This window comes from Saccostrea cucullata, unplaced genomic scaffold (genome assembly GCF_032062105.1).
Source record: "Saccostrea cucullata isolate Sc308-1 unplaced genomic scaffold, CSIRO_AGI_Scuc_v1 ctg72, whole genome shotgun sequence".
NCBI classification, from domain to species: domain Eukaryota; kingdom Metazoa; phylum Mollusca; class Bivalvia; order Ostreida; family Ostreidae; genus Saccostrea; species Saccostrea cuccullata.
The window spans coordinates 529571-545791 of NW_026918900.1; the positions used below are offsets into that span (position 1 = coordinate 529571).

A 16221-nucleotide genomic window follows, 5' to 3' on the forward strand; every position below is an offset into this window, starting at 1 on the left:
TCAAAGCCTCTCATGCACTCAATGTTTTTGTTATCCCCATTTATTTCTCTGCAGACAGATGTATATGAAGCAGACAACGTTAACATTTGTTTTCTTTTCAATCACCTAATCCCGTTCCCATTTTTAAACACCGCTTGAATCTTCTGTGTTTCGACTTGTATAATATGATTATTACAGCTAAGTGATGAGAGCTGTTTATCTATCAAGGACATTTTAATGGTGATTATACTAACTCTGTATTTATAGAAGATGTGCTTAAAACGTCGCTGAAATGTAATCAGGCAGCGCTTATGAACGCGATATCAGTCCTGTTTTATGATACAATATATCGATAGCTAGAAGGATTAATGTAGGTGTGGCCACAAAAAGGAAATTTAAAGTAGAATATCATGAATATACAAATTGACTCCTCATTTAGAATCATTGGAGAAATAATGCGCTCCTTTGTATATTTGATAGCTTACGTTGGGTATATTTCAGCCAAGAGAAAACACTTAGATTTAAGATCATACATTTGTGCGTTTCCTCGTTTGTCACAATTCATGTGCAGATGTATGAAAATAAAAAAATTATATAAAAATTCCAAGTATTTATTGACTAGTCAATAAATAAAACAAGAATGCCTTCAACCTCACACCCCTATCCTAAACGACAGAGGCTGTAGCCTAGTTATAGAATTATATTTTAAATTAATGTTTTCTTTTTCAATTTCTGTTGTTGTATTTTTTTTTTAATTATTACCCCATTACAAGAATACGGTGATCAATACATTTACAGCCAAGGTTCGGGAGCTTTGGATTCTGCAAACTAACTTGACAAAGTTCTTATACAATCATATCTTGTGATAGTTTTTGATTTGAACATATTTTATTATAAAACACAAAAGGATCAGAAACAAGTTCTTACAACTTACAAGTTCATGCAAGTGATAGTTTTTATATTTACAAACAAAGAAATTCCAACATTCACACCTCCTTTTTTTAAAATATTGTATTTATGAATTCTTTGTCGCTTATTGCAAGTGCATTCTGATTTTTTTTTTTGGATAATTTTTCTCATTTGACATGTTTCGTTGAAGCGAATTTTTCTTAATGAGAACAATTGCTTTTATCGATACTACATGTATCTGCAGAGAATATACATTTTTGAAATCCTAAGTTGAAGTGATATATGAAGAAACGAATTTATTTATTAAAAATAAGTCAATGAGAGGAATTCAAAAAAGTCGTTCAAATTTCACCCTTTCTTGCACATTTTACTACAAAACTAGTCGTCAAATATTAAATAGAATCATGCATGATCTTTTGCTTGTAGCAAGGAAATAATTTTTTGTACAACAAGTCATTAATATTCACGATATAGCACTGAGCATGAAGGATTGAGAACGGCAATGCGTTCGGGGTAGAACGCGAAATATCCGAATTAAAAAGTCCTATTCCCATCCCATTCCAAAAGTAACTTTGCCGTACTCCGACTGACTAATTTAGATAGAGGATCGGTAAAACATGGCATTGATCACATTCCATTTAAAAAAATTAAGCTAAAATTAAAAGAGAAAACCACACTAAAATCAATATTGCACCATCCTTTGTTAGCATTTCCGGGTTCCTTTCACAAAGTTTTATCAACGTTCAATCCTTTCCAAAAATAGACATTTATTGGTTGAATTGGAATATAACTGAATCACGTGATCTGACCTGTGTGACTGAATGTTCGTGTGTCAGTGTCTTTGATGCCAAATACTTTTTTTAAATACTCACACATTAAATCTTTGCCTGTTAATTTACACATTTTCAGGGATTTTTTTCTTTTTTTCTTTTCTTAAGACTAGCACAAAAAGGGAAATATACATGATGGTAGTTTTCAGTACTTAAGAGAGGAGGACATGAACTACGACACTTGCGGCCTGCATATTGCCTTTTTATATAGACTTTCATTTTTCTACGGTCTTGAATTCCAGTACAAATAGTTAAGATTCTTGTCATCCGGGATTTTGAGTTGATGATTCAAATGATGAAATCTTGCTTTTTGATTTAATATAATAAATTTTTATTGGTTGAAAGAACAATCTGTTAAAAAGCCAGTAAACATGTTTACGGTTAAAAGCACAATATGTTAACAAGTCAGTAAAGTATTCACGGTGTTAGACGCAAAAGATATATACAAATTACATGTAGTAACGCAGTAACAGGATTAGAAGCACAATTTTTGTGCTTTTAACCATCAACATGCACACCGACTTGTTGATTGAATGTGCTTTAAACCGTTATTTTGTTTACTGACTTGTTAACAGATCGTGCTTTTAACAGTTGACATGTTTACTGACTTGTTAACAGATTGTGCTTTAAACTGTTAAGATGTTAACTGTCTGTTAACAGATTGCGCTTTTAACCGTTACATGTAACCTGTTTACTGACTTGTTTACAGATTAGTCATGTTTACTGACTTATTTACAGATCATGCAGCTAACCTGTTAACTGACTTGTTTACAAATTGAGATTAAGTTTACCGTTAACATTTTTACTGACTTGTTTACAGATTAGTGATGTTTACTGACTTATTTACAGATTAGTGATGTTTACTGACTTATTTACAGATTAGTGATGTTTACTGACTTATTTACAGATTAGGGATGTTTACTGACTTATTTACAGATTAGTGATGTTTACTGACTTATTTACAGATTAGGGATGTTTACTGACTTATTTACAGATTAGTGATGTTTACTGACTTATTTACAGATTAGGGATACTGACTTATTTACAGATTAGTGATGTTTACTGACTTATTTACAGATTAGTGATGTTTACTGACTTATTTACAGATTATAGTGATGTTTACTGACTTATTTACAGATTAGTGATTTTACTGACTTATTTACAGATTGTGCGGTTAACCTGGTACCCGGTCCTACGTGACACTGTCTTCTACCTCCTATCCGTTACAGCGCTAATCCTCACCATATACGACAACGAAGTTCAGTGGTGGGTAATTATTTGTAATTTGTTAACTATAATTATACATTTCTGAAATTTAATTATACACAGTAGAAAAAATATATATGTCATAATTTGTGATTTGCGGCAATAAGGATCCTATGATAATGCATAAATTCCTCATCTTGTTTAAAAACATGATATTTCGTTGTTCGATTTAATTTCTTTTGACAATTTTTTTATGCTTGTTCAATCCCCTGAACTGTTTGCTTAACTTCAAGATAATCTATTGGAGTACCAGTCAAAATTTTACAAATTTTGGACAGTGATCTTTTTTTTCTAATTGTAAATTTTGAATTTACCTGGTTATAAGTTATTATAAAAATTTTCAATTCAAAATTGACAATATCTAATACTGACCCTTCAGTCACTCTGTAGTTTGGAAATATAGGACTGACAATCTATTTTGGTGGCACTGCCTGTTTAGCTTATAAAAGAGTAATTCGATGTCTGGTCAGTCAAAAGATCAGCATATCTTTCCCTCTGTGCTGGGAATCTACAAGTTTCTATGGCCCAGGGTTATTAGCCTCGGGAAATGGAACACACTGACCTGTTAATTCCCAGCACTTTTGGGATAATATCTTTAATGTCTGCTGACTGATAAGAAATTGAATAATTTGTATTAATTTTTTCCATAGCATCTGAGAATAACTTATCTTTTAGATATGATATCTAAAGCTATCAAAAATCATTTGGCAAAGAAAAATTTTATACATTTTATTTTCAAAATTTGATCATTTTTGTATATCTTTATATGGAGCTCTTCTTCTAGAGGAGATCAATATAGTCTTCAAATGGTCACAATCACCCAGCCCTCTTAAATTGCTAATTTAATTGATCAAAGTCATAAGATTTTGTTCTTATGTAAAACTTCAGTTGGATTTTATTATAAGCAAGATTTCAAGGCAGGTAATTGTTTAGGTCTTAATAATAAGGATTTCAGTAAAATTTGACTTGAAGAATTCGATAAGAGCATTGGACGTTTGCTGTTGGGTAATAATTATTGAATCAGTTCCTTTTAGCCTATATGTACAGAAAAGTCGTGTCTAGATATGCTGAATAGATCGATACATTATTGCTGTCTGTGGCTTAATTGCACACTATAGACATCTGAATTGATTTGAACATTGAAGGAAGATAAGTATAAAATGGCACTATATAATTGCGACTCTTTGATACATGGTTACTTAGTCCATACAACTATTTTAAAAGAGATCTTTTCGAATGGCTCGACATTCTATAGGAGTGTGTCGTAACTGCTTTCGATAAACGACAGAGCTAGTGGCGGTGGGTGGGTGGGGGTTAAATGTTTTAATACAATTTAATACAATACTATACAATTAAACTTAAGAACAAAATGCTTTTCGAATCCATTACTACTAGAGTTACATTAATTTAACAAAATCTCATTATAAATACGTTGTATGGAGGTGGGGCAATTTTTACAACAGCATAACTTTTAAGTATTTAATTAGTTTGAAAATATTCATTGAAAGGTGCCCACAAACCCCAACCCTTTCTCTCCAAACCACGCACACACAAAATATATTAAGTGTTTGGGGACCCCTTTTTTGCTTGTCAAAGAAATGGCAATTATATATCTTTAATTTATTTGATAATGTTTCTTTCACATATGCTTTTAAATGAGAAACAAGCAACTTGTTGGATTAAAACCATTTAGTAAATACAAACATAACACTTTAAAAAGACATGTGACAAAATTTTAAGACATTGACATTTCTTTTTACCCAATTTACATGAGTTTTTTTGTGTACCTTTCGCTTCCCTGTTGACTCATAAAACAAATTCTTTAAATAAAATTTTATGAGAAATATTAAACTTTATTCAACTTCTAGTGTATCGTATATTTCAATCTCGTTCTTCAGTGTATAAAAATGGATATCCAGATTTTTGTTTCATGACATCCCGAAATGTCAGTATACGAGGATTAATGTGATAAAAATTGTTCACTGGATAAAATGTTCTAAAATAAATGTTATTACAAAAAATAAATGTATCTTAAAAGAAAAGACACGGGTGCAAATTAGATTTTATTACTATCATTTGGTCAAAGACGAAGACCAATTCATATGATATTAATTAATGTATTTTATGTCACGTTCTGCTTGATATTTAAAGTTTGCTGAGGTACAAATTAAGTACCAGACGATTTTATAACAAAACTAGCAGTGAAATGATCTGCACGTGTATCATACGGAGATTTTTTTTTAGACCTAGTAAATTCGGGTGAAACGCGTTCGTTGGTACATGTATTTGGAACGAACACATCTGCGAGATCAATTTTAATTATACTCTTCAATCTCTTTGATGTACATCCTAATACATTTTTATTCAAAGATCCGTAGACTTATTAAATTAAAGGCGAAACAAAGGTCACAAGACGCAAAGCTCTACTTTTGTAAATTCATTTGGCAATTTGGACTGACTTGGCAAGACTTGAAAGGGTTCCTTTGTCATGGTACATTATGGTGTATATATGTATATATATATAAAACAAAATCCCTGGGTTACTCATTAAGCCTGATTCTAACCTTGAAACTACAAAAAAAAAAGAAGAATCAAAATGCTGACATGTAATCAAAAAGAAGTATCGAACTGGGAACTCTTCTTTTAAAGTTCACTGAAAGTGGTGCATATTTTGGCTAACCTTTGCCAATAACTATCCATAAAAACCTTGAGCATATTGTTTGTTATTCACAACTCTTATGAAAAACACGGATTGCTACTATATTATAAATGAAGAAAACACAAGTAGGTACAAGAAATGTATAAATGCACCTCAATGTTGAGCGCATCGACACCCCAATGTCTTTAAAAACCGCTCTGACTTGAGCATTGTTTGAAAACAAGTGGAAGAGATGCAGCAATTACAGGAACACGGTGTGACCGAGTTTTCTGACATGTTCATCATAATTAGTCCCGTTGTAATCCGGGAATAGTAATTAAGGCGCTCATCTTATCTTTCTGCAGAAGAATGTTAATCCCATCAGCTGACTTTTAATGTGGCGAACCCCCTTAAATCAGTTACAAAAGAACAGTATTCTTCCTCATGAACAAGGTCATAACTGATGGAGGAACACAAGCACAGGTTTTACCGATATGAATGTTAAATATTAATTAGGATTCTTCTAATTAACACTTAGGTTATTATAGCGTTTCTCTGGAAAGGACGTTCATAAATTCACAATAGGAAAGTTTTCATTCAGTTTGGTTAAAACTCTTACTATATCGCCACTTAATAATTCACGCAAGAAAACTTCTCTATAGTAATCAAACAAATTACAAATAAAAAAAAAATAGTGTAAAGCTTTTGCACCCTTTTAGACATATCAATTGCTTTGCACAAGAGATTTCTAAATAAAGATATCAGATATACACTTTTGTCAATGAAGATTGTTGGAAATGTTAAGAAAATTATTTTAATACAAGTACGCGTATTTTCATCGTCAAAGTCGGAGATAGAATTTTGGACCCCAAAAATCCTAATGAAAAGCAATAAATATGGTTTACATAACGTACAAACTCAAATATGCCCAACATGCTCGTGATCTTCATGATTTAGAATAGTTCTTTAATCTTTACATTTGGCAATGTTTTCATTATATGCCAATATTAATTTTAGGATTTGATCACGTAACCAACTTCGTGTCATATCCCAATGAACCTCTAAAAGTGATATTGTATGTCTTTAAAAATGTACGTTAAATTGTAGGTACGAAGGCTTTATCCTGGTAGCCATGTATATTATGTACATCATTTTGATGTATTTTAACAAATCAATTGAACCCTTCATGGAGGGACTACTCAAGAAAATCAAGGCCCGAAAACACGCCAAAAAACATCGACACGAAGACCATAACTCCAACCAAACCGAGGCTGCCAAACCTCTGTATTATGAAAACAGCAAATCAACACCTAATGGTTCCCCCAACTCAAACGACGATGAAACAACATTTAGTGTTAGAAAAGAGGAGGAAGAGGAAAGTGTTAGCGAGGATAAAGATACTGATGAGGACGAGAGAGATTTCCACCCACCAGAGGGGCACAAAGATTGTAAGTCTAGAAGCAGAGATGGCGCTAATATTTTCTTTTCCTTTCTCTCCTTACAGGTATGAGAGTCTGATAATGTTCCTAATGTACATTGTATACATCCTTCTGATGTACTTCAATAAGAAGTTGGAGCAAGTCATCTATCATCTCTTGCAAAGGTTCTTCGGAGACAGAATTGAAGATCCTTTGCATACTCATGATCATCATGGCGAAAGACAGGCGCTTTTGGAATCAGAAACGGCCAAAACGGCACGATCGATTGACGAAAGTAATACCACACCGAAGGAAGTTGAATCCTCCTTCACTAGCCATGAAAATAAGTCGTTTGAAAAAAGCGCCGATCACAAAGATTGTAAGATTCCCAAGCTCTTTCTGGTTCCAGTCGTCTCTCTTCAGCCCTTCACTCATGCGCAGTAGATGAAATGCACGCCATTTTATATTTCAAATGCGCAATTTTTCCTTGCATTGCCTTATCGCAAAACCCCACTGCACCACATACCCATAAATGATGTTATGTACAGTCAGAAAACATCGTACGCTTCGTTTTAAAAAAATCATAACATTGCAATCGTGTCATTTGCTAATACACTTGTCAAATTTGATGTTTTCGTTTTGGATATTTAATGTGTCCCTTATCTCTTATATTTTTTTCTTGATTTTCAGCCAAAGAGTACGAGTCTCCGTGGAAAATTCCAGACACGTTCCCAAAGCGCGTGTTTTGGGTGGCCATGATTCCAATGCACGCCATGTTCTTCGTAACTATTCCGGATTGTCGGCGGCCCGGTAAATGGCACAAGACGTACCCCTTGACCTTTGTGATGTCGATTGCATGGATCGCCGGGTTGTCTTACATCATGGTATGGATGGTGACTGTTGCAGGTACGAAAATATCATGTAATGTTAATAGCTAAACAGTTTTAAACACATTGAACAACGATTAGAAGAGTTCCGTGATCCAAATTTATGGCCCATGTTTACTTTTATTCAGAGTTATCTCTCTTATGATTTGAAATTAACTAATGGAAAAACCTATTTTTAGAAGTATGTGATTTAAATGAACCTTAAAGTTTAACACATGAAGCTAGACTTATAAACGCTATGCAAAAATATAAGTTTGAAGTTTTTAATATATGTTTGATTGATTGGTTGATTCATTGTATGTTGTTTAACATCCCTCTCGAGAATTTTTCACTCATATTGAGACGCCACCACTTGCGTTGGAGCTACAATTTTGTCCTATACTCGGCACTCATACAGGTCCACTGAGCAGTGAGGGATCTTTTTCGTGCCAGTACCTACTGCGACACGGGACCTCGGTTTATAAGGTCTCATTTGAAGGACCGGTCTCCACGTCCCACAGTGGGATTCGAACCCGCGACGTAAGGAATGACTCCTTACTTCGTGACTCTACAGCAGACGCTCTAACCACTGTGCCACTCGGGGTTATAAATGTAGGACAAAACCATAGACCTCGGAATGGAATTCTTAATATTTCGAGGAATAAATGAGTGTTTTACAATGAAGAGGCTCGACCAGAGACGTCTGAAGCAATTTAATTGACAAAAAAAAAAAGTCTCTGGAAGCAAACGATGACTGTCATTTTAAAGTAGGTAAATGATCGATATTTTATAATACAAGGTTGAAGCGGGAGTGTCTGAAATTGAGTTAGGTACCTTGTGGTAAAAATAAGTAGGGGGTGTCCCGTATAGGAAACAAGTGCATGCTCTGTGCTATGATAAATTACACAGAGAAGATTTTAATGGCGTTGATTTTTATTTTTACCCCGATCCTTCGAATTCGAATCAAATATAGATTGAATCAGGCTACAAAATGCATCCTTCTCATTTTTTTAAATGTTGCGCACTTAATATTTTTAAAGTAAAAAGAATGATTTGTTTCTTCATCAGAGATGTGCATTAGCTGGTGTCCCTGATTCAATGCTTGGTCATATCTTGACTTAAGGTCAAGATACATGTAATCAGCAGCTTAGAAAAAACTTTGTCCAGCAGCAAATTCAATCCACGCAGAACACAACCTTCTTTATAAAGCAGTTTCTCTTGTTATGCCGTTGCGAAATGACCATTGGTAAAATGTCATTTAGAAGGTCAAGGTCATTAATTTTTTTTTTTCAAATCGTGGATTGCATTAAGATTTCAATCAATTATTTGAACGCAGTACTTTCAATTCTTTAGGGGACTATTCACTCAAAACCAGATCACTGGTACAAGAGGTATATATATACAAACAAAAATTACAGTCAAGGGTCAAGAAATAGACAAGTATTAATAAAGAAAAAAAGAATGAGATAAACATATAGTCAGTTACATGTATATATAAAACACATGGAGGATTCAAGAAGGACAGACAGTTTTGAAAATTTTCTTGATAAATTTTGACAATGCTATTTGTATTTCTACATTATTATTGTTCATTAGTTCATTAAATTTGAAAGTGTTAGGATTTTTACAATTTCAATTTTGGAGAAATATTTTGTCATGGGAAAGTTACTAAGTCTTGCATTCCATAACATAATGAAATTCATCACTAATAGTGTTACAATCACAAATGTTACATATTCTTAAATTTCTGTCAATATAATGCCTTCCAGAGAGATCTATTATCAGTATTGTTTTCGTTTGAATTCTAAAAATAAGTTGATTATATTATAATTATCTGACTTTATAGTAACTACATGCATTAATTTTCACGTGGTGCAAATCAATAAATGTACGAAGCCATATTGCTTCTTTTCATTACACTTTTCCACTAATCTTGGAATTGATTGTTTAACCAGTCAATGCAGAACGCATTCAAGTAGTTACAAATTATTGATTGAACTTCTGGCGGACCCAGATATAATAAAAAGCTAATTATTAATTACGTAAATTGATCAGTTAATGATTTTAAGCGTTTTATACATGTAACAATAGGATGACAATAGACGTTCATCAATTTTAAATCAAGTGAGATTTTGTCTTGTTACATGACTGTACAGTTAAAATTTTAATACTCTTTAAAAGGTAAAGTATAATTATTGTATATTATATAATATAGTTAAAACCAGTCTGTCCTTCTTTACAATAAAGGAAAGAACGATAACTCGCCTTCAATGTAGACCTTAAATTCCCTACGAATATGTTATCTTGGACGACCAGTAATTTGTTACATTAAAGTTTGAGAATTCAATGCTTGGTCATATCTCCATTTAAGGTCAAGATACATGTAATCAGCAGCTTAGAAAAAACTTTTTCCAGCAGCAAAATCAATCCACGCAGAACACAAGCAGTTTCTCTTGTTATGCCGTTGCGAAATGACCTTTGGCAAAATGTCATTTAGAAGGTCAAGGTCATTAATTTTTTTTTTCAAATCGTAGATTGCATTAAAATTTCAATCAATTATTTGAATGCAGTCCTTTCAATTCTTTTTTCACTCAAAACCAGATGACTGGTACAAGAGTTACATATATACAAACAAAAATTACAGTCAAGGATCAAGAAATAGACAAGTATAAAGAAAAAAAAGAATGAGATAAACGTATAGTCAGTTACTTGTACATGTGTATATAAAACACATTCAGGATTCAAGAAGGACAGACAGTTTTGAAAATTTTTTGATAAATTTTGACCAAGAATTTTTGTATTTCTACATTATTACTGTTCATTAGTTCATTAAATTTGAAAATGTTAGGAATTTTACGATATCTATTTTGGAGAAATATTTTGTCATTCGAAAGGTACTAAGTCTTGCATTTCATAACATAATGAAATTCATCACCAATAGTTTTACAATCACAAATGTTACATATTCTTAAATTTCTTTCAATATTATGCCTTCCAGAGAGATCTATTATCAGTATTGTTTTCGTCTGAATTCTAAAAATAAGTTGATTATATTATAATTATCTGACTTTATAGTAACTACGTGCATTAATTTTCACGTGGTGCAGATCAATAAATGTACGATATTTATTGATCTAGTCAGGCAAGCTTTTTAAAAAGCTGTTACTTGTATGGTTTTAAAATTTTCACATCATATGCAGTTTCCTATAGTGTTTATTGAAATGAAATTTAGAATTAAAAATTGTAAACACAATATCAATTTTTAACCGTAAATCTCGGTTATTTAAATCGTGAAAATGGCGGACGTATATGGTTGAGGTTGCCATCTTTTGCCGGATTACATCTCCTTAAATTTTCTGGATTATTGTTTTATTTGCAAAACAATGTTATGTATATCAGAGATGTCCAGGGAACACATTTTTGTTTCTGATATTTAATGAAAAGATAACCGTTTATCATTTTTAAGCGTAATGTTGTTTTAAGGGTACATCATATGATCATTTGTCATGCGATTTGGATAACTGAAACAATTTCTGCATTCTGTCCATTTTATTGAGTTGCTCAGTGCAAGGTGTCCGTCAAAGTCCTTACTTAGATGTTTATATAATTATACAGTTACGCTTGTTCCAGAAATCACAGATTTGTACATTTTCCGACTTTTCCACAAAGGAGCGCACTAAGAAGCATAACTCTAGATCTTCCATAGTGGAAATAGAACGTATTGACGCCGTCTTAAAATGTTATATATAAATATTTAATTTCTCTTATAAGTCGATATTCATTTTAATAATATAGGTGGTGGTTTATATTAAGAGATGTTGAGTTTTCTTTATAACGCTGTTTTTATTTTGGTAGGTGATGCCCTAGAAATTCCGGAGACAGTAATGGGACTCACTCTGTTAGCAGCAGGTACCAGTGTACCAGACTGTCTTTCAAGTCTCTTTGTAGCAAGAGACGGTGAGTACATTATAGCAACATTGTCATTGATAGTGCAGACTTTTGAACATCTAATGCAAAGTATACAACATACATGTACGAACATAGGTCGCTGACTAATATATTTAAACATCCGTTAAAGGTGAATTGTTCCCTTAGAGTAATCGGTGTAGATTTCATCTAATCTCTAAAGAAGTATGTAGATGCAATAAGTATGTTTATTTTACTCAGTCACTACACAGCGATATTTTTTCTTTATTTCAGGTTTAGGAGATATGGCGGTCTCTAACTCCATAGGGAGCAATGTATTTGACATTTTGATGTGTTTGGGTCTCCCCTGGTTGTTAAAATCCCTCATCCTAGAAAGTGGAGACCCCATCCCTATAAAAAGCGAAGGACTGACTTATTCCGCCATTACTTTGTTATCAACAGTTGTATTCCTAATCATCGCCATGTTTGTTACAAAATGGCGGCTAAACAAAAAGTTCGGTGTCGTTTGTTTGTTGGTTTACGTTGTTGTAATAGTCTTTTCCTGTCTTTATGAACTGAATGTATTCGGAAACTTCAACGTAGCCGACTACTGTCCGAGGGAATGATTTATATACCTGGTAGTTCAAGAGAAACGTCACGTAAAAAAAAAAGATATAATATAAAATTTACTAGACAAGTACTCAATCATATTGCAAAATGTTTTTTAAACAGAGACTTCTTCAAAGTGCGTAAAACCATTAACTAAAAATACAATATGTACAAAGAATCAAACTTGCCCGTCGTTTTTTTTAAATGGACATATTTTTTCTTGATTAGGAAATACTTTATGCGTACCCAGAATTTTCATTCATTTGGAAATGTATATGGACAAATTGATAATTTTATGTCTTTATGTTATTAGTAGATGATTGTATCTTCAGTATTTATAAAACACAAAGGATAGGAAGGGGGGAAGAAAAGAAACTTGTACCAGAACGTGTATGTAGTAGTCACAATTAACAGAATTACGTTGTACATGTGTGATTGAATACATGTTTCTGTTAGCTAGTATTTCGAATGTGACTTGATATTCTAAACATAATTTACAGGATATGTTCACGCAATAAAAAGCAAAGTAATTTTCTTGCCATATTGTATTGTACGAAAAATGCTAAGTTACATTCCTTTGAATTAATTAACATGTTGAAGGATAAGTTAACGTGTCAAAGACCTGTTTATTTTTCTTAAGGTGAAACAAATTTGATGGTAAAAATTGAATCAGAGAGGAGAGAAGTCATTATGGACAAGGGAAGTTTTCAAATTATAATTACATGTAATTTTTGAACGCAGCATAAACATGTCATAAATTACTTACGACATTTTCATTTTGTGTAATTTTTCCATTAACTTTTAAAATTGACATTGCCTATTTTTAATAAGATAAAGATATTTGATTTCTTGTGGGAAAAAATGCAATTTTTTAAAATAACATTATTAAGGTTATATTTTTTTATTTCTTATTCTGCTATTATCACATGAATATGTTCGTAGTATAAGTGATATATATCCTTGAAGAAATTCAACATATGTTCGCTAAGGATAAAACACGTTATTGCATCATATATTTATTTTCTGTTAATCACATTTGTAAAGTAACCCCCTAGAATGTAACGATTATATGTTGTATTTAACTTAATCAAAAGGAAAAGAATTGTTCAAAAACACGGAGGAATATGTACCTTGTTTATATGTAACGCACGATGTAAACAGTAGTTTTATCAATATTTATGAGTTTATTTTGAATTTTTATTATTATTAACAGTACAGATACATTATGGTAGTCCGAAAAACAAATGTAAATGTGTAGGTCATATTGTCTTTGGTGTTATTTTCCAGAATATAAACATGATTTTTTTTTTTGGCCAAAATTATAAATACTATAGTATTTTTGTTAAGATCTCAATTTTAAATGCAATGCTCTGTACATGTGTTATCTACCATTCAATGCCTTTGAATAAGAGGTTTTTTCACAGAGCTCTGACACTGTCTAGTATTTCAAATGCACGTACACGCATACGCAGAAATATGCTTTGTAAAATTAAAAGCCAAAAAACTTGAATATGAACTATAATTATAGATTTACATGTCGTTTTCATGAACGTTAATTATGATAGTGATAAATATATCATTTTCTTGGATGTGAAGTTGCAGTGTATGGTGAATATTAATTATGATAGACAGTGAAAAAAAAAATGTTTTCTTTGAAGTGAAATTACAATGTATGATGAATATAAATTATGATAGGCAGTGATTATAAATGTTTTCTGGGAGGTGAAGTTATGGGGGAGACATTGATAAATATTGACCGTTTTGTTGATGTAGTAATACAGTTGTTATCCTCGATCTCTATTTATTGTTATGTGTTGATGAAATGTTTGATAGTCGATGAATGATTGTATGTCCCACTTTGTTATTGATCCGCCACTGTATTATAGGCGGATCTTCCTCCCTGTTTACTTGTGATAGAGTGCCAAATGTGGACGTCTAGTTATAGATAGTTACCTCTGATGCATATTATGTCTGATTTAATCAGATACGCACTAGAAAAATGAATAAAATAATTTGAAAAAGATCCACATCCTTGTTTTATTATTTTTTTTAAAGAGTAGTTACACTGTGTGTTATATCACTAGTGTTTATGGGCAGGACCCCTGCATGATCTTTATTACGGTTAAATCAATTTTATTACATGAACATGTATACCCGAAATACTATTTGTATTGGAACGCATGCTACACAGCACTCGGTTGTGGCAAAAATACTATCGATCTCAGTTAAGTGTGTAGTTTTGCATTACATCACATTCTATGATGACAGCTGCGCTCAAGGTAAATAATACACGACTCCTAATCGCAAGCTTTACGACTGGAACTTTCTTCTAATCCTTGATTGGTTGCTCGTGCAACAGACTCTTTTCGTGTCAATGTTGATAATATGACTTGACCCATCACGTGAATTGTTTATGCTGGATGCATCTGGCGAATAAGATCGTAACGTAATGCAAAACCTCACACTTAACTAAAATTAATAATAACAGTGTGTTTCTACGACAGAAGAGTAAGATTCCAAAGAATTTTACAACAGTGCACAGGCCAGTGCGGTATACAGACAAACCCAAAAACACGTAACTGCAACATAACCAGCACAAACACGTGTCGCAATTCCACGCTGATGCCCGTAAAATACAGTTATCAGGTGTAACGAATGAGAAGGGTATATCTTAGTGCTGATATCGTTGATAGTATCCTCTAATATGGCGTTGGCCTACTAACGATTCGTGTTCAGCTTTAGGAACGTATGACAGCATGTAGATACGGTCGGACTATGTCATATACATATATATACCATACTTGTCAGTATTACTGTCTACTTTAGGAACGAGTACATGTAGCATAGCTTAATTGTTAGGTATGTCACGTGTATACCATACTTGTACATGTATTTCTATATATCTGGCTTTGGGAAGTGTAATCTAGCTTGATACGTGCACTATAATTGTTACAACGCACTAGCTCAGTCAAAAGATTGTGTACCATACTCGTACTTATTAGAATTCCTGTCTCACGGAACTATGGATAGCTTATTTGTCAATTTTGTCAATTTTATAGTTTTTCTTCTAAATGTACGTCTCTCTCTCTCCCACGATCCTGGTATTTTACGCATAAAGCTTCTTGAAATATCGTGATACGTCACCAATATGTTGTGAAACTAAAAATGTCTACAAATTAATACGTCGTCTAAATAATGTAAACTTACATAAGACCGTCTTCCAGAAATAGCTTCTTTACATGTCAATGTCTGATAAGATGCTGTTTCACGTTAATTATCTCTTTGATAAAGAAATATATTTCATCTCGCTAAATAATTAGCAGTTTATATATTTCTAATTAGATATATACACATGATATAAGAGAGCTAAAATTAATTTGAATTTTCTTTATTTAGAATATTGGATCATATATAATTATATATTCGTAACTATTAGTCAATATCGCAACTAATGAATTCTAATTTCCTATGATGACGGCGTTATTTTACAATAAATTCATATGTACATGTATATATTTCTAGCTCGCCTCTGTATGAAATATATTATTTCTGTATGCAGGAGGTATAGTTTAAGAATTGAAAAACATGGACTGTATAAGAAGACACAATATTGATCGGCCTTTTTGGTAACACAGAGACAACATAGATCTGTTCCTCCTACATGTAATCTATTCTTTGGTATATACAGATAAAACATAGATCCGCACCTCCTTATCATCAACTTATTTGGTATACTCAGAGACAACTAGACCCGCTCCCCTTTTTCAGTTGTTTTGTATACATAAATACAAAAGATCCGC

General features: G+C 32.5%; 1 protein-coding gene across 1 annotated transcript in view; it reads left to right on the forward strand.

The window, feature by feature from the left end:
• The window catches only part of LOC134275290 (sodium/potassium/calcium exchanger 3-like), a 34319-nt gene extending 21759 nt beyond the window's left edge, over positions 1-12560 (forward strand). The window contains exons 5-9 of the mRNA XM_062757568.1: positions 2884-2984; positions 6730-7070; positions 7731-7946; positions 11762-11863; positions 12107-12560. Of these exons, the coding sequence (XP_062613552.1) occupies positions 2884-2984; positions 6730-7070; positions 7731-7946; positions 11762-11863; positions 12107-12438 (1092 nt within the window). The 3' untranslated portion in view covers positions 12439-12560. The remainder of the gene's footprint in view (positions 1-2883; positions 2985-6729; positions 7071-7730; positions 7947-11761; positions 11864-12106) is intronic.
• The last annotated feature ends 3661 nt before the right edge of the window (positions 12561-16221 follow it).